At 37.0% G+C, this 21,314-nt stretch overlaps 1 protein-coding gene across 1 annotated transcript in view; it reads right to left on the bottom strand.

Annotated features, from left to right (window-relative positions):
• Positions 1-21,314, bottom strand: part of COL25A1 (collagen type XXV alpha 1 chain) — a 200,755-nt gene that overhangs the window by 112,054 nt on the left and 67,387 nt on the right. The window contains exons 7-8 of the mRNA XM_017852381.1: positions 7,708-7,734; positions 5,325-5,369 (exon numbers count right to left, since the gene is read on the bottom strand). Coding sequence (XP_017707870.1) covers positions 5,325-5,369; positions 7,708-7,734 — 72 coding nt within the window. The remainder of the gene's footprint in view (positions 1-5,324; positions 5,370-7,707; positions 7,735-21,314) is intronic.

Below are 21,314 nucleotides of genomic sequence, written 5' to 3'. Positions count from 1 at the left end.
AACATTATTTTGTAGTAATCAAGAGACAAGGATGTGAATTAAGAGGAGTAAAATAGGACTTTGTATGGACTTCATCTGTCTCCAGCTCCTTTTTTTTTTTTAAGACGGAGTTTTGCTCTTGTTGCCCAGGCTGGAGTGCAATGGCGTGATCTTGGCTCACTGCAACCTCCACCTCCAGAGTTCAAGTGATTCTCCTGCCTCAGCCTCCCGAGTAGTTGGGATTACAGGCATGCACCACCATGCCCCGCTAATTTTGCATTTTTAGTAGACACGGGGTTTCTCCATGTTGGTCAGGCTGGTCTCGAACTCCTGACCTTGGGTGATCCACCCGTCTCGGCCTCCCAAAGTGTTGGGATTACAGGCGTGAGCCACCGCGCCCGGCCTCCAGCTTCCCTTTCATGGCATTTGCACAGTGTTGGGCACTAATTGCTCTTCAAATAAACTGTCATAGTGATTATCTGTTCTTATGGATGCTAAGAAAGATGTAAATCAGGAAAAGTAGAAAATACAGAGTTTTAATAACACCTTTTAATAGTTCAGATTTTAAAACTGACATATAAGTATGTAAACAAAATTGTAGACAGCAATCTATTTTGCCAAATAATTCTTCACTTTAAAAACATGTTTCGACCATAAAATTATTTTAAATAGCTCACATTTCTCCAGAGTATTTGAAGTATGAACTAACTGATCAATATTCAAATATACATCACTTCATGTATTATGTGTGTGTGTATGTGCATGGGCATGCACTCATGCACACGCACATGGTGGGGGAAACAATAAATTATGGAGGACAAATAAAATGTTAGTTATATGTTTAAACCAACGAGATCTTCAGGAGAATTACATTATTTTTGTGTTCAATATAATTAGCCAAAGAAAAAATAGATAACATTTTATATTTTTAGGTAGGATTTGCATTAGATCTGCCCTAACTGCTTGGTTGGTGGAAACTAGTCCAAATTATGAAAACATCAGCTTTCAGAATTGGGAAGAGAGGATGTTGAAAGCTGGTTGCATTGGAAACAAGACATGGGGATGGGGACTTTTGTGTACTCACAGTATCTCTGAGAAACTTAGGGATAAATTGGTACAGCTTCTGCTCTCATTTTACAAATGAAGCCCCTTTGAATGCAGAGAAAAAAGGGGTCCTTTAAAGGCTACACAAAAAGTGAAAGAGCACAGAGTGTTCTATCGCCAGGACAGGGATCCTACATCAGCCCGCTGGTGATTGTGCTTTCATAATAATGTGAAACATGTGTTTCTCTTTCTTGTATCTATAGCAGTGACATTCCAACCACCCAGTCCTTAAGAGCTGGGGCCCTTAGTCCTTAGGGTCAGGGAGACAGCCAGGGGACAGAGAACACATTCTACCTCTATGTATAATTCTGTGTATTCATTTCCTCTCTGTGAGGAATTCAACTGGCTTTTCCTCCCTGCTTGATTGTAAGTCTAGGGCTCATTTGCTGACACTTTTTTTTTTTTTTTTTGAGACAAGGTCTCACTATGTTGTCCACGCTGGAGTGCAGTGGCACGATCAGGGCTCACTGTAACCTTGAACTCCTGAGCTCAAGCGATCCTCCCACCTTGGCCTCCCAAAGTGTTGGGATTACAAGCATGAGCCACTGTGTCCAGCCTGCTGAAATTCTTAAGGCATGAGAATACTACTAGAGATACTTGACAACATTTATTGGGCATCTATTACATAATATTCACTTCAGATATGTTGCGTAATTAATACTACAAGGTCTGTCTCTATAGCATACACTGGAACCTTAGAAAGGTTAAGTAACTGGCCCAAAGGAGGACACAGAGCATTCTCTCTCACATGCAGAGACCACACCCTTTTCTCTGTACCACACTACTTCCTACATTTCACAGAAGGATGCTCTGTAGCCTTTCATAGGTTGTGATGCCAGAAGGGGCAAGATTGGAGTCTAATGCCATGCCACTGCTTATGCAAGTCCTTTCTCGTAATGAAAAACCACTACAAAAATAAATATTCAGATTACTAATCAAGGTGATCAAAATGTAAAATATAATGTGCAGGAAAAACGTCACGCCAAGTTTATGTGCTAAGGCCTTCACCTATTTTGCCATCCTGAATGGATGGACAATGTTCTATGGGAAACAGAGCATTTTTGTCTTCTTTTTTTCTTTCTCTCTCTCTTTCTTTTTTTTCAAATAGAGACAGGGTTTCACCATGTTGCCCAGGTTGGTCTCCAGCTCCTGAGCTTAGGCAATCCTCCTGCCTTAGCCTCTAAAAATGCTGGGATTATAGGCATGGGACACCACACCTGGCCAGTGTTTTCTTAAAATAGTATACTTTTCTTTCTTTTTTTTCAAACATAAGAAGAGAATTTTTTGTTCCCCAGGTTTTTTTTTTTTTTTTTTGCCATATTTCTTACTTTTTTCTTTTTAAGAGATAGGATCTCACTATGGTGCCCAGGCCGGACTCAAGCAATCCTTCTGCCTCAGTGCCCCCAAGCAGCTGGATATGATTTGCCATATTTCTGGTGGCTTAGAAATTATATCCTTCCCAGGCCGGGTGCGGTGGCTCAAGCCTGTAATCCCCAGCAAAACTTTTGGGAGGCCCGAGACGGGCGATCACGAGGTCAGGAGAAATCGAAGAACGCATCCTGGCTAACCACAGTGAAAGCCCCGTCCTCCCTACTAAAAACTACAAAAAACTAGCCGGGCAGACGTGGCCGGCCCGCCTGTAGTCCGCAGCTACCGGGGAGGCTGAAAGACAGGAGAAATGGCGTGACCCGGGAGGCGGAGCGCTTTAGCAGTTGAGCATTGAAGAATCCCGCCACAGCACTCCAGCCTGGGTTTTTGACAAGAGGAGACTCCCCGTCTTCAAAAAAAAAAAAAAGAAAATTATATCCTTCCTAACCACTGTCTGAAACTTTTTCCCTTAAAGTATCAAAAAGTAACTGCCTTTTTTGGAAAAAGCAAAAATTGTAATTGGAGAAGAAAATGTTTTCTCAAGACAATTTAAGGATATTAAGGTGCTCTTACTAAAAAACAATTATTATGTCATTGTAAGCTCCTTTCTTAGAAAAACAAATTCTAGAGTTCAAGACTCCAGAAAACAAAGTCTAGAGTTCAAAAAATTAGTTTAAAACAAATTCTAGAGTTCATTTCATATGCTCATATGCTCTAAGTATGTAAAATGATTACTCTATTGCCAGTTTTGTTTTTACTAAGTGACCTGCTGTTTCAGTGAAGGAGACTTGTGTTTTTTACACTTTCTTTTCCTAAAAATGATACAGCAAATATTACAAATGTTAAGTAACGACTAGACCTAACAGAAATTCCATACACAAAGCTTTAGGTTCAGTTCTCTGAAGGAGGGAAAACAAATTTAAATTACATTTTGCTGATGCCTTCATAAAAGTGTGAAATCATTTCATTTCCCTGGGTTTTACAGAAAACACTTTTAAAATGCCACAAAGATGTATAACAAGACATAAAACTGCAAATATTAACTGTCTATTTCCTTGAAATATAAATTAAACTTGGTGACTAGGACAAGAAAATGTCACATTCCTTTCTCTTGCTAAGGAAATTGCATATTTCCTTTGCAAAAATAAAGAATATGCAGTCTTCAAAAGGTATATGTGACAGTTTTAAAGTTGTTTTGTTTCACGTTAAAAGTTTCTATAAATTTTCATGATTGTCTCAAAGTTGAAAATGAAAAGAAACAAAGAAGAAAAGGAAAACATTATTAACCTTAGGCATACAAGTTTTGTTTTCACCAATGCCAAAAACAATATTTATGCCGTATCTGTATTTTGTTGTTTCTAAATGTTATCTTGAGTTATATAATTTTCAGATCCATCTGAGAATGAACACTTTTAAAGTTTTGCTTAGGTTTCCCTCCACGATCTGCAATATTCTAAATCTTCTGTCTTTGCCAGGATTTGTGAAGCAAATGGATATGCATTTTACTAAGTGGAAAATGTAGCTGTGACATGGATGGCTAACTACTGGTGAGTGTGCGGTGTTTGGTTTATGGACTAAAGGACACCATAAGCCTTGGCTGAGAACATTAATTTCATGTGGGAATTGAGTACTTCTGGGAACAGACAGCCTCTTAAAAACATAGATTAACTGAATTTTCAGACCTTCACTGAACTGAAGTGAAGGAAAAGTTTAATGGTAATATCAAATACAGTCTAAAGACTATATCTATTTACTCCCTTAACTCTCATTGACTCTATTAGGTAGGCACTGCCATTGTCTCCCTTTACCGATGAGAAACTGAGGCCAGAGAATTCCAAGGACTTTGCCAAAATTCACACAGCCTCTGAGTGGTAGACTCATGCTCTTAGCAACTTACTAGGTTTAAAGTTGTGGTTGTTTATGTCTTATTGACAGAAAGAAAAGATGGACGTGATGGAAAAGATCACAAGGAGTATTTATTGCATCTGAAAGGATTGAGTTACATATGATTTCAGAATTTGGTCCAGAGTACATGGATTTAAAATACTCTGGGAAGGCAAGATAATGGGTCACAGGGTATAAAAGGGCCAGGCCAAGAACTCTGAGGAAGACAGGAAAGTCCCTCGCTCAGCTCCCTGGCTCCTGACGGACTGGCTCAGCAATGGGCTTTGTCAGCGACCACAATGGTTTTCCTGGTTTCTGTGAAGGTTCCAGGCTAAAGAGCCGGTCAGGGATGTTGAGGAGCTATGCTTTGTCCAACTAGTAAGTATGTTGCAGGAGTAAATGTATACAACACATAGACATGTATGTAGAGTGTATTGTTTCTTTCACTTATACTTTTTCCCCTCATTATCAACAGTACAATAAAAGTGTATGTAATACCAAAGCGGGACAAATCTATTTAACTTCTACTTTTGCTTAACAGTGAAAAGAGCTTCCTTCTGGATTCAGAAAGTTTTACTAGTTCCTTCTATGAGAATAACTTTTGTTAGCCAATTATTAATACATATTAGTTTTACCATGACCAGAATAAAGTGCATTTTGTTTATCACAATCAATGTTAAACACAAATTTTTCCAATTCCATATCTATTTATGAGAAAGATATAGTTGTATTACATACATAATTTACTGAACAGTAACACATCCAAAATACTTGAAATGGAAAATTTTCAAAGAATTCCTGACTCTTTAATGCATCTTTAAAAATTAAACTAATGTGGTCATTTGTAGCATAATCTTCCTGTATTTCAAAAGTATACATAGTGTTTTTATAAGCATATGAGCTTATTACTAACATTATGAACTAGAATAATTTTGTGATTTCAATGGTCACCAAGTTATTTTTTAAATAGAATATTTTATAGAACTCACCTTTTGCCCATTCATCCCTGGAATTCCAGGTGCTCCAATAGAACCCTAAAGAGGCACATCATTAAATTCAGTTGATATCATACACAAAATATTTCAATTCTAAATTTATATTGTATTAGTTATGTAAGCCTTGCTAAAACATTTCTAGGAAGTTTTATTTTTCAGACCTTATCCACCATGTTCAAATACATAATGTAAGCAGATTCCTCAAGCTTCCCCAGAAACTACAGAGTTAAAATTAAAACTTGCTTCTAAGTATCCACTTAACTTTAATATGTTTTAAAGAAATTTACATGATAAATTGATCATACCTATCAGAGGGCCACATGGCTCTAAATTTTCATGTTTTTAAGAATAAATAGGCTTAGTTCCATCTGGAAAATGCCTACCAGTAGCAGTAACACTTGCATTTAATGAGTTAAAATACCATAAAACAAAAGGTAATTAAAATGACAACCATTTGTTCTGCAGTTAAATAAGGGGCCCATGTCATAAACTCAAATTTGTTGTATTTTAAGCGTTTTTCTCCCAGACTTTCAAGGAGTAAGTTTAAGCCACATGAATGTGAATATGTCTTCCAGAGTGACTCAGAAAGGTGTAAAAAATGTTATACACTGACCAGGAACAACACAACCTCTTTACAAAAAAAGTTAAGGTGTGTGCGTGAGCACGTGTGGGCATGTGTGTGCACACATGCGTAGTGGCGTGAGTATGAATGATTGGACATAGATGGGTGAGCTGGAGAATAAGAAAGCTAATTATTACCTGAGAAAAATCTATGACATTTAACTGGATACAGAAACATTAGCAAATATTTTCAAACAGTGATGTCATTTCCCTCCATTACACCTTCCATTTAGGCTCTGGAGAAACCATTTTAAATACAATGTGCTTATTCTTTGTCTAAAACTGGAAAACAGATATTTCTTAGTAGATGTATGATATTACATTTCTTTAATAATAACGGGGAAAATTTTTTTTTAAATAGCAATTATAGACCAAAAACTCCCCTAAAAAATAGTCTACTGAAAAAACAGTAATTGTAATGAAAACAAATTGAGATGGCAAGTTCCTTAGTGCGTTCAGTGAGTATATTGAATGGGTCATTAAAGGACTTCCGGAAGCCTGAAGCAGTAATTTTATCCTGGTCGTATGTGGATTAGAGTAGCTTTACAATTTCACACCATGCTTAACAGAGACATTATTGCGAAGGACAAAGTGTTCCTATGCACAAGTTGTCTCACAACCCATGGACTTTTACTTAGTTTGTAGGATTATGTTTCAACAGATGCCACATGCCCAGTGCTTGGGGGATAAAAAGTCTCTATCTTTGATGGATTCCAAAGATAAAGAATAATCACTTTTCCACCTGTTATAATACAATTGTTTTCTTTAGTTTTCCGCGGGTTAAATACCCCCCTCCCCTATTGAGGGGTGTAAGGATGGGGGAATGAGGACTTAGTGATATTTTGTTGGCAAAATGCCATCTATTTGCTATTAAGATATTTACTACTATAGGATAGGTGTAATTTTGGAAACCCTAGATCTTCTCTATCAGAATTTGAAAAAAAAATTTGTTTTTGAGACCAAGTTTTGCTCTGTCTAACCCAGGCTGGAGTGCAGTGGCACAATCTCAGCTCACTGCAGCCTCTGCCTCCCAGGTTCAAGCGATTCTCCTGTCTCAGCCTCTTGAGTAGCTGGGACTACAGGCGTGTGCCACCACACCCAGCTATTTTTGTATTTTTAGTAGAGATGGGGTTTCACCATGTTAGCCAAGATAGTCTCTAACTCTTAACCTCAGGTGATCCAACCGCCTCAGCTTCTCAAAGTGTTGGGATTATAGGCGTAAGCCACTGCGTCTGGCCTCTCCATCAGAATTTAATGGTCAATTCTGATGATTGTGGATAACAATGAAATGACTATCAGGAAGTCACTTTTCATGTTACCTCAGCAAGAAGGACACCAATAGGCCACTTGAATATAGTGAACCCAGTAATATCCTTTTTTTCGGCTCAGTTCTCTGGCCATTTGGCAATCATATAATTGAGGAAGGCCATGCATTCATTTTGCAATATCAAATTATCTTTCACATTTTAAATTTTGTCATAATGTTTTACCAGTATTTGAATTAAAAATTCAATAACGTACAAGTTCAGCAGACAACTTAAAAAGAGTCTGCTCTGGATTTATTAAATTTTTTATAATGGAGTCAATTAGACATCTAATGTTCACATTATATGACTGTATTTTTAGAAAGCAGAATGCACAAACCAGACTAACTGCTTCAGCATGGCTCACAGTAGCTAATTTCATTCACCTCTCCTGCTTGCCATTAGGTCATGAGAGCATAATTACTTTCACAGTATTGTTGTTTATACTCTACCTTTTGTCCTGGAGGCCCTAGGGGACCCTAAAAAAGAAAAACAATTCAATTAACATAATATTACAGCCACTTAAGCTTAGATGACCAATTTAAACTGTCCTATTCTCTAAGATTCTCTTTGCTGTACTGAACTATGTTGACATTTCATGTATCAGGAAAAAAAAAGGAAAGAAAAATTTCAGTTTGAAGTACCACATAGATCTTTTCTTCTAATTTTCTTGTGAAAAACATGAAGCATATACAGCAGGATTCTGATTTGTCCTCACTATTAAAAAATAATCTTTGCTGTTCCAGCAAATGTTGTTTTTTTAAAAAAAACCTATAAATGTATCACATCAATCTCATTTAAAAGGCTGAAAATACAGTCCTTAGAAGCAGTTAAAATGCAATGTAGTTTTTCAGCAAATGGACACATTAGATGACTTCTGCACCTGCAAATCTTCAGTAAGCAGATTTGCAAAGGAAATAATTGAATGGCATTACAAAGAAACATGCTTTTTTGTTTGTTTGTTTTTTTCTCTATTCTTCCTCTTAGGAAATATAGTCAACTAACCTGCACAAACACTTGTTTACAAACTAGGGGAGGCCAGTGTCAACTGTGATACTGAGTATATACTAGAAAAGGGAACAAAAGATGCTGTCAGTTGTTTCTTAGACTAAAATACTGGGTGGAGGAGATTTAGTGAGATGAATGAGAATATATATACAGCATGGAAATGCAGCAGTTTTGAGATTTAGCAGTTTTTCAACCACAAAGTCAGTGTTGGGATTTTCTTGGCTTTATTTAGAGCAAGGCATGGCTTTGAGACAGTGGAAAATAACTCAAAGAGATATAGTTATATTTCTATTTGTATCTATTTTAAAATATAACTATTAAGCATTTTCTTCCAGTTCAAAAATATTTTTTAGTATGTTTCAGCAAAGTTATAGACACTCATCATTTCATGTTAAAAGCTCTTTATTCCATGACATCTAACTAATGACCAGCTTATTTTCAGTGTGTGACATTTCAGTTAATCAGCATGTTGCATTCCTACTCTGTAACACTAAATAAAACACTAGGGTGGTTGTTAGAGGGAGATCTGTTCATGCATCCTTTTTATTAAAAATATATAATGTTTAGGAATGTTCAGAGAATCTGTTCCCCATGTTATTTTGCAATCCTCACAGGAAGACTAACAATTTCCTCATATAATCAGCTTTAGGTTATTGAAAGTACACCGTGCAATACTGCCTTTATATATTTCTATTTAATTTACTCAACCAACCAACTGTTTAATGAGCTTGTTATTTGGTTTATCTGTGTGGTCAGACATTCTCCCTACTTATCTCACTCCCTCTATTTAAAATTCTCCCTGTTTTAGATTTTGCAGAGAAAATAGAGACTATCAGGTGTAAATTCCCTCGACATCTTGTCTCTCATCAAACCAAACGTATGTATACCTCTTTCCTGTATCAGGGGAAGAAGAGCCCCTCCTCCTATACAAGGCAAATTCATCCGGTATACTCTGGAATCCATCCTTGTCTCTGTCCTCAGGGATCTTTTGCAATCAGTTACCCCTGCATCTGTATCAGAGGCTCCACTTCTTCACTAGTTCTTCCCCTTAGCATATAAACATATTTAATCATTTCCTCACTTGGGTAAATTGTTTGGGAAGTAAATGTTCATGTTATCATGCTAAGTAAGGGCAGAATTTGGAGGTTGTGGTGATAGGAGATCTGAGAATCAAGAAAGGACTTGGATTTTATCATTGTCTATGATTCCACTTTCTCCAGTGTCTCTAGAGTACTTTACTTCTTAAAATGTTGATGTTAGAAAGGAAATCATGGAACAAGGAGTACATTAATTCAGTATTTAGACTGAGAATGTGTATGTTCAATTCACGAAGGCTTGTTTCCCACTGTAAACCTAACTGCCACTTGAAGAAAAATGTTGTTCACTAAAATTGTCTCTTTCATCACATTGATACATAACCCTGGAAAAGGATATTTCAAATGAAAATAAGTGAATTCTACATCAAATATTTTAATTAGAGAATAACATATCTGATATTTTCTAATTTGGTCTCTGTTGCATAATCACATAAAATCAGAGATTTAGAATGACTAATCACAACTCCGAAATTCATAAAATTAAGTAAGTTGTATATTTTAACACAATATTTAATGAAAATCTAAGGATGTCTACAAAGACAATATTTTCCTTCACTGTTAGGAAACTACTGCTGCTTCTGGTAACCTCTAAAAATAAAAGCAGTTTTTAAGATTTAACATTAATTTTAAATTGGGAATACACGTCTTACAGAATTTTCATAACTATGCTGCCAAGAATATATTCACAGTTACCAGAAATGTGCATATACTTCTTTTATCTCTCTGGCAGGAAAAATGGTAGAGATCTAACAAGAGTATCATCCATTACCAGGGGGTGACCTGGGATTAAGGCAGAATAAAATATAGGACACTTAAGTACAGACAGACACACACACACACCACAGACACATGTGCATGCATGCACACATCCAGAGATACCAGTTATTTTTACTGAGCAAGATTTTACTTATATACATTTGTTTTGAGCACCCTTAGATTAATAATACCATTATATATCTATAACACTGTGGTAATTAAAGTTAAGCTTACAAATCAAAGTTTCCCTACCCAAAAATTGATTTTCAAATTAGGGTATGTTGCTACCAGTTGGTTAAGATGATTACATTTGATTAGTCTTGCAATTTTGGTACAAAGGTAAGTTTATAAAGTAATGGGCAAATACCATAGAGACATTCATTAATTTATCAAACTTTTAAAATTTTGTTTTCCTTTTGAGACGGGGTCTCACTCTGTTGCCCAGGCTGGAGCGCAGTGGCATGATCATAGCTCACTGCAGCCTCAAACTCCTAGGCTCAAGCAATCCTCCCTGCCTCAGCCTCCCAAGTAGCTGGGACTACAAGCACATGTCACTATGCCTGGCTAAGTTTTTAATGTTTTGTAGAGACAGGGTCTTGCTATATTGCCCAGGCTGGTCTCAAGCTCCTGACCTCAAACGATCCTCTCACCTTGGCATCCCAAAGTGTTGGGATTACAAGTGTGAGCTACTACTCCTAGCCTATCTAATCTTCCTTACACTTGTTTATATTTTCATCCTGCACAACAACTTGGATGAATAATGCCATAAATTCATTATTCACTAGTCAAACAAATGCTGCCTATTCTCAAAATTAAAGTCAATTGTTCTAGTGATTCAAGATTTCTAAAACAATTCCATTATTGTTATCCTCATGATTTAGTAAGTTTGGATCAAGTAGATTTCCAACCTAGAGTCATAATCTTTTCGGTTCATCTTTATTAATCGATGAAGCGATCCTTCCTTATTTATATTTGCATATACTTTGTATATAACCAGTTAAGATGAAAAAATCTAGTTTGATTTCCTCAAAATAATTTCTTTGCATATATCTCAAGATTAAAAACTGTAACATACAGAATCTCAACATACTAAGCTATATTTCTTAAACTCCAGAAACGTCAACTATAATTAGAACCTTAAAATACACCAATTTAAATACAGGTTCTGGGTGATATAAATTGTAAAACTTTTATTGAAGAATTCTGCGTCATGAGTATAACTTTATCAAAAGACAAAACTCAAAGAGTCACTGAAAAATTCTAAGCGTGGAGTAATGGCACTAATCTGCATATAAACCTTTATACCAGTTTTAATAATCTTTCAGAAAATACCATGGAAAGTTATGCAAAATAAAGTTCAGATAAAAACTTGTAAACACAGTAAAAAATTATATAGTATACTTGATTTTCTTTCCAATTTTTCCTCTCCCCTGCTAGATTCCATATCTAAACATTTATGTACAGTATTCAGCATATGGTAAGAAAGTAAGTTAAAGAAACCTGATAGACCCCATGTTGGTGACTTCCTTACCAAAAGCATGTTACTCAGGCCTCAGAGTAAAGTTTTACTCCTACTTCAGTCCATCAGATACTTAAGAATATCTCTATGGTCCAGCCCTCTTCTCCAGTCACATTGCTGCATTCCTGTTAAACCCATTTCTCGCTCCCTTAGCTAACGTAACATTCACCTAATGACCACCCTGCTTTTGGTCTCCTCCAATCCTTTCTGCACACTGTTGCCTGCGTGAGCTTCCCCTAATGGGTTCAGACCTTTCTCATACTTAAATATCTTTCAATCGCTTTTCAGAGCCTTTTAGAAGAGTCTGGGATTTGGCAGTAGTTGCAGTTTTCTGCATAAGCCAGGCTTCCTTCGTTCTACACCTCTGTCTGTTCCTATAAAGGGCTTTCTTCTCTCCGGTCCTCTCCTGCATCCATTCCAAATATCAGAGCTCAGAGACCTCACCCTTGGGGTTAGGTGCCTTCTTTTGTTCTCTAAAGCACCCCTATGATGTTTTCGTAGAATTTACCAACAATAATCATAATTGTCTGGTTACTTCTTTATTCACTCTAAATTATCTTTATCATGCACAGTAGCTGGCACATAGTGATTGCTCAGTGAATCATTTTGAGGTTAATTCATTTATTCATTCACATAATAGTTTTTAAGAGCCCACTGGGTGCTATTTTGTCTACAAAATAAGACAAAACAAAATGACTACTCAGTGAGCACTCAAAACAAAATAAGATAAAAATGCATACCACTGGACTTCATATACTAGTGAATGTAGTAAGACAGTAAACAAATAAAATATAAAATTGTGTCAGGTGGTAAGTGCTAAAGCAAAGAGGGGGATATGGATTGTGAGAAGTAGATGGAATAGTTTAAATTGTGTGTGTGTGTGTGTGGGGGGGGGGGGGTGGTGGGGGGGGGTCATTTAGTGAAGCTCTCAGTGATAAAGAGGTCAGGCAAAGAGCCATGCATATAGAAGGGGGAAGAATATTCCAGGCAAGGGAAGAGCAAATGCAAAGACCAAGAGTTGGGCACATGCTAAGTGTGTTCAAAGAACACCAAGGAGGCTATCAGTGAGTACTGGGAGATGGGGATACGAACAGGGAAGAACAATTGTATGTGTATGGCCTTGTAGGTACTTGTAAGCACAATGATGTTTACTTTGAGTAGGATAAAAATTAAAGAAATGAATAAATGGATACATAAAGCAAATCAGGTTTTGTTTTGTTTTTTCTTAAACTTTAGACAATAGTGTTTCAAGATAGGAATGGCAGGATTTTTCACCCTTTTTGTTCACCTGACTCATTCTAACATTGCTGGCCTATTCTAATAGCCTCCAGATTACCTCTAATTGCAAGCGTGAGTGGAGGAATTTAGGTCATGACTTCCATATGAATACAGCAAAGCTAAAATCATCCAAATTATATGGTATCATTAACAATGAGAGTGTTGTGTATGTGTATGTAGGCCTACGGTCTCCAATGCACTTCAGAAAACAATTATGCAAACAGTAGATAGAATTATCAACCCAAATAAATCTTCAAAGTAGGCTGTTAAGAAAAGAATGACTCTGTGACCATTATGCATTGGCTGTACTTTCCAGTTTGTGAACCAAAAAAAAAAAAAAAAAACACACACACACACAAAAAGATACACCATGGGATGGAAAAAAATTAATGAACTTTTCTGACACTACTGATGTTAGCACAAATTTGATTGAGGTATTAATTACTTAAACAGGATGCTGAGTTCCTAAATGATGTGCTTTAGGATGCCTCTTGGGACATGTTTTAAGGCAAGTTCTGGTTGCCTGCTATTAGGAAATGATGTAGGGGGCGGACACAGTTCCTGTTCTGTCCCTGATGACTAACAGTAAAATCTGAAGCTATGAGAGCTGCTGGTCATTTCTGGACACAAGAATATACAACTAGCTTCTGTAATAAAAAACACAGGGAACAAAAAAAAGAGGTGGTCCATCTGTGAAGGGGAGGATAAAAGCCCACAACTATTAAGCCATTTAAAATTATTTCCTTTTGACTTAAGAATTTTACATGATTTAATAAAAGTTAGGCAAAATGAAGAAAATACTTTTAAAAGTCTAGTTCCAAAGAGAAGAATGATAACACGTATAATCTAACTGATGGAGTCATAAAACATTAGTACCAGATTTTCTCAAGGGTTTGGTACAACAGACTTTAATTACAATTTTTTGAAAGATATTAACCTGGTGTAATGCATCACGAGATCACAAAATACATAAACTTGGTTTATAAAGAGTAAGAGGAAATTTGTCTTACTTAAGAAGGGATCATTTAAGATGCATGTATATAAAATGCCATGTTCTGCTTGGATGTTTGATGTGGGAAGGTTAAGAAACATAAACTCTAGCCACTATTACATATATGTCTGGAGTGTAATTCAAGTGATGTTTTACAAGATTTGGATTTCATAGCTTAAGTGTGTAGAAATGCCAACTAGAAACTATTGGGAAATGTTTACAATATAAGAGAGTGCACTGCAATGTTTTCAATGTAAAAGCCCATGATTTAGTTGAAGTGGGTATGAAGGAACACAGCATAAACAAGAGCAGAGCAAGACAGTGCTGAAAAGGGAGGGCCTCATCTCTTGTTTCAGGTCTTTCATGGATCCTGTCTTCAGTCACACTTCATCATTTATATTTTCCCAAGAAGTCCATATCCTTCTCCAATCAGTCTTCATGTGAAGTTCTTAATCATTCTTCAAGGCCCAGGGGTCATAACTCACTTCCTTTGTGAGCCTTCTCCAGCGCACCCAGACGAAGCTTGTTTTTACCCTTTGTGTTTCTTTAGCACATTTCAACTGGCTATATTTTAACCTATTTACCTATTTTAAAAATCCACTTGACTAGGTAGCAACTTCCTCAGGTCATATATTTCATATCATCAGCACCTAGATTAGTGCCTAACACATAAATAATTATTGACTAAATGGAAACAATGAATGAATGAATTTAAAAATTATTAAATTCTGTTTACTGGCTTTCCACCATTATTTCAACACTCATACTATCATACCTCTATCACTGGAAAGAGTTCCCAGTTTTGAGGCAGTTGTTCTGTTTAAGTATCAGAGATTTTTGTTTCAGGAATATCACCCCATAATTCCTATTATTTGAAAAAGTTCCTCTACAACCCAGAGCCGGTTAGGAAGATGGCATGGCATTATATGTATTCATGAGCATTTGATGAAAAAAAGTTCTACATGCGGTAGTTATTTTTTAAAAGAGTAAATTCTTTTTGACTTCTCTATCTCATGTGCTGAATTTTTGAGGAAAATATTAAACCAGGATGATTCATTTGCTGGTGTTTCTCAAAATCATGAGGCTATGACCTCTTTAAGGGAGGTCTCTTAAAGCTCAGGAAATTAAAGAAGTAATACATTTTTCTCACCACTTGACAAAACCAGAACCCAAGACTAAATATTGAGCATTAAATACCATAGATTAAAGATAAATCTAGGTATATAAAATCTATTTTGATCAGATTCCAAAACAGAGACTCTATATTACCTCTCGCCAGATATCCACACTAAAATTAGCTCACTCCATCTCTTCGAAATATTTAATAAACTGCTTCTTATTGCTAAACCCAAAATGGAAATGATCGGAAAAGAAAGAAAAATTAACAGGCTTCTCTGCCCTCTGTGATTAAACATACTTCCCTCGAGTACTATAAAGGAAACAAATTTATGGTTCACAAAAGCCTATCACCCTACACTAGACTCGGTAAAAAATATTTCCATTGAGCAGTGTAAGTGCTTTTCCTATTTTAAATCAACAATGCTGAGAAACACTGGCTGCTAGAATTTAAATAACTCATGATCCACAGAAAAAGTTCTTAAATTTAAGATTATAATATATAGTCATATCCTATTCAGATCTGTTTTCTACCTAGATGGATCTGGACTGTCTATTAATAACAGAACTTTCTATAATGATAGAAACATTCTATATTGGTCAAACCAATAGGATAGCCACCAATCACATATGGCTACTGAACACTTGAAACGTGGCCAGTACAATATTAAGACACTGAATTTTAAATTTTATTTATTTATTTATTTTCTACAGGGACTCACTTTATCACCCAGGCTGGAGTACAGTGGCGTGATCTCAACTTGCTGCAACCTCCACCTCCACCTTCCAGCTTCAAGTGATCCTCCTGTCTCAGCTCCACAAGTAGCTGGGACTACAGGCATGAACCACCAAGCCTAATTTTTGTTTTTGTTTGTTTGTTTTGTGGAAACGGGTTTTCACTGTGTTGCCCAGGCTGGTCTCAAACTCCTGAGCTCAAGTGATCCACCCACTTGGGCCTCCCAAAGTGCTAGCATTACAGGCATGAGCCACAGAGCCTGGCCAACTTTAAATTTAAATAGCCATATGTAGCTAATGTTGACTGCATTGAACAGTGCAGATCTAGACAACAGAACACCCAAGACTGAAATCAGTGAATTGGATTCTAGCCTGGTTCTGCCATTAACTACTTTGTAACCTTGGCAGTTTCTTTTTCACTCTGATGCTATTCTGTGAAATGCTAAGCTAAATTATTTCTAAACCTTTTATATACTACTTAATAAATAACCATATGGTGTGACTAGAATTTCGAACTTTTTTATTTTTTATTTTTTTTGAGACCGAGTCTTGCTCTGTCACCCAGGCTGGAGTGCAATGGTGCAACTTTGGCTCACTGCAACCTCCGCCTCCCAGGTTCAAGTGAGTCTCCTGCCTCAGCCTCCAGAGTAGCTGGGATTACAGGCACCTACCACCATGCCCAGCTAATTTTTCGTATTTTTAGTAGAGATGGGGTTTCACCATGTTGGCCAGGCTGGTCTCAAACTCCTGACCTCAGGTAAATCACCCACCTCGGTCTCCCAAAGTGTTGGGATTGCAGACGTGAGCCACCGCACCCGGCTGGTGTGACTAGAAATTGATGCAATTAGTTTTCCATTGTCCTCATGAAAATCATCCTTTTATAACATGCATATTTATAAGCACATATATACTCCAAATAATCTATAATACATATATAAATATAAAAAGATGCAGGCTTGGCGTGGTGGCTCACACCTGTAATCCCAGCACTTTGGGAGGCCTAGGCAAGAGGATTGCTTGAAGCCTGGGCAATACAGCAAGCCTCCATCTCCATAAAACATAAAAATCAAAAAATCCGGGTATGGTGGTGCATGCCTTAGTCCTAGCAACTTGGGAGGCTGAGGCAGGAGGATTCCTTGAACCCGAGAGTTTGAGGCTGAGGTGAGCTGTGATCATGCCACTGCACTGCAGGCCAGGTGACAGAGCAAGAACCTGTCTCTAAAACAAAACAAAACAAAACAAAAGAAGAAAAAGAAGAGCAATTTTGTGTAATTCTGTTGGATTTATCCTGCCCAATCCTACCCTTGGGGCATAATGACATGACATCAATTGGGAGAAAAACATAAAGCTAATTTATTTGTACTAGAGCCTTATTTATTAATTGATTAACTCACATCATTCAGTCATTCTGTTTATTAAACACACTAAGTACCAACAACTATTATATGATGTGATAAATGCTGTGAAGGAGGGGAGAAGACAGCTTCTAACTTAGCTTGGGGGAGTGTGAAAGTGTATGCATGTGTGTGAGGTTTCCTCAAAGGAGGTGACCAAGCAGAAGTCTATTTCTTTTTTAAGGCTCCACTCAGACACATGGATCCTGAACTTCCCTTAGATCTGGCAAGGAGGCTTTTGTCTTGAGCCCATGCTTTAAAGGGCTCTTTTCTGGTTGTGCTTCCCAGGGGTTTAGGAATCCATGGGTCTAAGAGAACATGCTTACCTGTACACATACCCTCCACCCTTAGCCCTACCAGCCCCCTAGCCACCTGACCTTCAGGTACTAAGGACTCTGGAATTCTCTGCCCCAATGACTTCAGCTCACTTCAAAGACTCTGTGTTGCCTCTTCCCAGGCCTGTTCTTCTGAATGTGAACCATACCACTGGTGTGCACCATAACAAATTGGAAGAGAAGGCAAAGAGGTGGGTATTTTGAGGGGGATCGATGAAAGTTGGTCCTGTGAGCATTCAAGAACCCTTTATAAAATTAAAGCCTGAGTCTTATCAAGTTGAAGAATGGAGGAAAGTGTGGGAGAGAAGGGAAGCAGGCCAAGGAGAGGGCTAGGGCTAGTTACAGCTCTCCTCGTGCCACCACACTGTGGCTTTGAATTCCAAGGAGTGCAAGAATTCTGGATTTGAACTTTCCAAGTCATCATGAGACTATATCTGTAAAGGTTGGAGGATAGAACATATTTTACTGAACAGTTTTATTAGGTTGGTTTATAACTTAAATATTTAGACACTTTGTATAAGGACTCTCATTTTTCCTCTTGCCCTAAAACTTGTACATTTGCCCTAAGTCAGCAAAGGTAAAGCATAAACAGACTTAACTCTATTTTTAAAAATTTCTTCTTTATCTAATGATGAAATATTAGAATTTGATGAGACAGATCAATTATAACTTAGTTAATATTCTCATACAAGAATCACTTACTTTGCTTCAGTAGAGCTACAATAAGCTGGATTCTAAAGTTAAAAGCAGTGACAACTAGAGAAGTTGATTATGGTTTTGAAGAAGGAGACAATTTTTAAGACTTTCTTCTATTAAAAGCTTAGCATATGACTGTTCATTGCTTTTAATTATTTACAGAACATATATAATAGATACATATAATATGCACCTGTGCATTCATAATAGAAACAGAGCAGGATGACGGGACTTTAGAGTTGGAAGGGAACTCATACCATTTAGTTTCACCATTCCTTACAGATGAGGAATCTAAGGCCTAGATACCTTAATTTGTCCAAATGATAGAGCTTATTAGACCTTGAGTTTGAGCCACTGTAAAAATAGTTAATATTAGAGCTGATTCACAGCCTAGAGGTCATTAAGGAAAACAAAATGAAGTAATGAGAGAGGAATACAGACAGAGTCATCTACTCAGCTGTTGAGACTGTCTTTCTGCTACATAATCATGCTTCTAAATCACTATTGAAAATATTCCCCAAGATGATGTTTTGTTTCCAGGAGACAGAACCAGCTTCAAAGGAAAGTCAAACGTTCCTTCCTATCACCTCACTAAGCGACCTTTAGACACCTCTAGAGAAAATTCTGTGCACACAAGAATCAACACAGAGCAGGTCCCCCAAGGCTGGGGAGATATAGCTCCACTGTGTTGATTCTATGGCAGGATTCCCTGGAAGGGGTGGCAGGGCAGCACCAGAAATAGAAGGCATCACTTGTCTGCTTTCTCTGGTCCATTTGAAAAACACACTACAGGCTCTAGGCAAAAGTGCCAAGGAGGTGGGAAGAGCCCTGCAGGTGTGCCATTTATATGTACTTCATGGACAATCAGATTAAGGGAGGCTGATAAAGCATTAGAATGGTTGCTAAGGCATCTCAGCAGGCAGCGTGCACAACTGAAGGACGTGCAGTTTTACCAAATAAGGTTTTGTTGTCAAAATTTCGTCTAATAACTAACTACAATTAGATGATTTCAGTCATTTTTGTTATTTGTGATTTGAAGGTTTGGGGGTCTTGCTTCCTCTACCAGATCCAAATCGGGAAGTCTGCTGTTGTCTTTAGTGTCTGCCATCTGTTGATCAAGATAGCAGGCAGATCATAGCACAGTGAAGGAAAGCCATGAGTTTTAGCAAATCCGTGGGATAGCAATACATTATAAATTGAACATATTTAAAGTAAACCTTTACATACTGGTGATTTAAACTTTATTTTAAATGCAACTGAAACATTTTCATGCTTATGTTATTAATTAATATTTTAAAAACATTATATTCACTTGACCCAAATGTATTAAATGTGTTTACAGGTAAAATTAAAATAAACTAAAAGTATCTGTAAACTGTTTGGACAAAAGTCCAAATTTCACTTTACGGCACTACAACAGCAAATATTTCTGAGTTTTGAACTCTCGGATACCACTAGGGCCCAGTGAGGAACATTTTAAGTATTCTTATAATTCAGTAGAAGATAAATGAGTATGTTATGGAGTTTATATATATTTAGGGGAGGAGAAGAAAGGAATAAAGAGTTTCAGAACAGGAAAGTGATTTGGTCTCTGAAACCTTGGATATAGACAATTTGGAACAAAAAATAATATATATGAAACTGGAGCTATTTGGTATATTTTTTTGATACCATCTATCTTTCACGCTTTTGAAAATTTCTGCATCTGTCAAAGAAAGAAACAGCAAGAATATCAAAAGGAAAGATACCTTTTAAAATACTATTTAAAAAATAATAATAAAAAATAAAATAAAATACTATTTTAACAACGATTTGAATTTGTGAAGAACTGAAAGATAAAGATCATTTGTGCTAGGATTCAGAACTTGATCACTTCCAATTATGGTCATTCCTTTGTTTCATTCTTGGGTCTAGTTTTATAAGACACAGCAGCTCTCTCCTTATTTAGATGGAGTCAAATTTATTTAAGTGCAAGATCTGGGTTTTAAAAGCTCATCCTGAACTTCCTGGAAACCCAAAGGTCATGTTTACAGAATAGATGCATGGCAGGATTAAATAAATGTGGAACTGCATGAGCTGCAGGTTTTCTTCTTTATTCTATCATAGATGCTGTTAATCGTCAGATGATTACTTTTGCAATACAAACTATATATCTTAGATTATGAAAACTAATTCCCTACCTGATACACTCATAAAGTTTTTCAAGAGCTAATTTTAGATTGTTTCTAGCTTCTTCATTTCATCATCACAGACATTTTAAATTTATAACAATTCTCTAGCGCCTCTTAAGACCCTTATGTAAGCAAGCATTCCTCCATGACACAAACCAACAAATGTAGTGGGGTTTACATAATGTGAAAAAGATGAGAGTAGTGGTATTTATTATCTTTTGTTTGTCTTAATAAGTGGGTGAAAAGGGGAATGTTATGAAAAATTAATAATGTAAGAAGATACAATATATGGGGGAAGGCTAAAACAACAACTACAAACAGGACACAAGCAATAAATTACACTCTTAATTGCAGTATTTGACATGTTGTAATTTAATTGGTAGCTATTATTCAACTGTTATTAGCCCTTACATTTCTTACAGCAGCCTTTCTGTATGCCAAGTTATATCACCAGACATTTGTTTTAATAGTAATACTTCTCATTTATGGAACTCTTTGTGGTTCATAAAACATTTCATATTATCATTTCACTTGCTTCTTACCATAACCCAGTGAGACAGGTAGAATAGGAATTATTACCTACATTTTATAGATCAGTAAAAAGGATCACAGACTATAGTCATATACCACTAAGTAGTTCTAAAACCAGAACTACTGATACAATGTACTTTTTTTTTTTTTTTGAGACGGAGTCTCGCTCTGTCGCCCAGGCTGGAGTGCAGTGGCCGGATCTCAGCTCACTGCAAGCTCTGCCTCCCGGGTTTATGCCATTCTCCTGCCTCAGCCTCCGGAGTAGTGGGACTACAGGCGCCCGCCACCTCACCTGGCTAGTTTTTGTATTTTTTAGTTTAGTAGAGACGGGGTTTCACCATGTTAGCCAGGATGGTCTCGATCTCCTGACCTCGTGATCCGCCCGTCTCGGCCTCCCAAAGTGCTGGGATTACAGGCTTGAGCCACCGCGCC

Source organism: Rhinopithecus bieti, unplaced genomic scaffold (genome assembly GCF_001698545.2).
Source record: "Rhinopithecus bieti isolate Rb0 unplaced genomic scaffold, ASM169854v2 scaffold_35077, whole genome shotgun sequence".
NCBI classification, from domain to species: domain Eukaryota; kingdom Metazoa; phylum Chordata; class Mammalia; order Primates; family Cercopithecidae; genus Rhinopithecus; species Rhinopithecus bieti.
The sequence above is the reverse complement of the archived record's forward strand: the minus strand, read 5'-3'. Positions and strand labels throughout refer to the sequence as shown.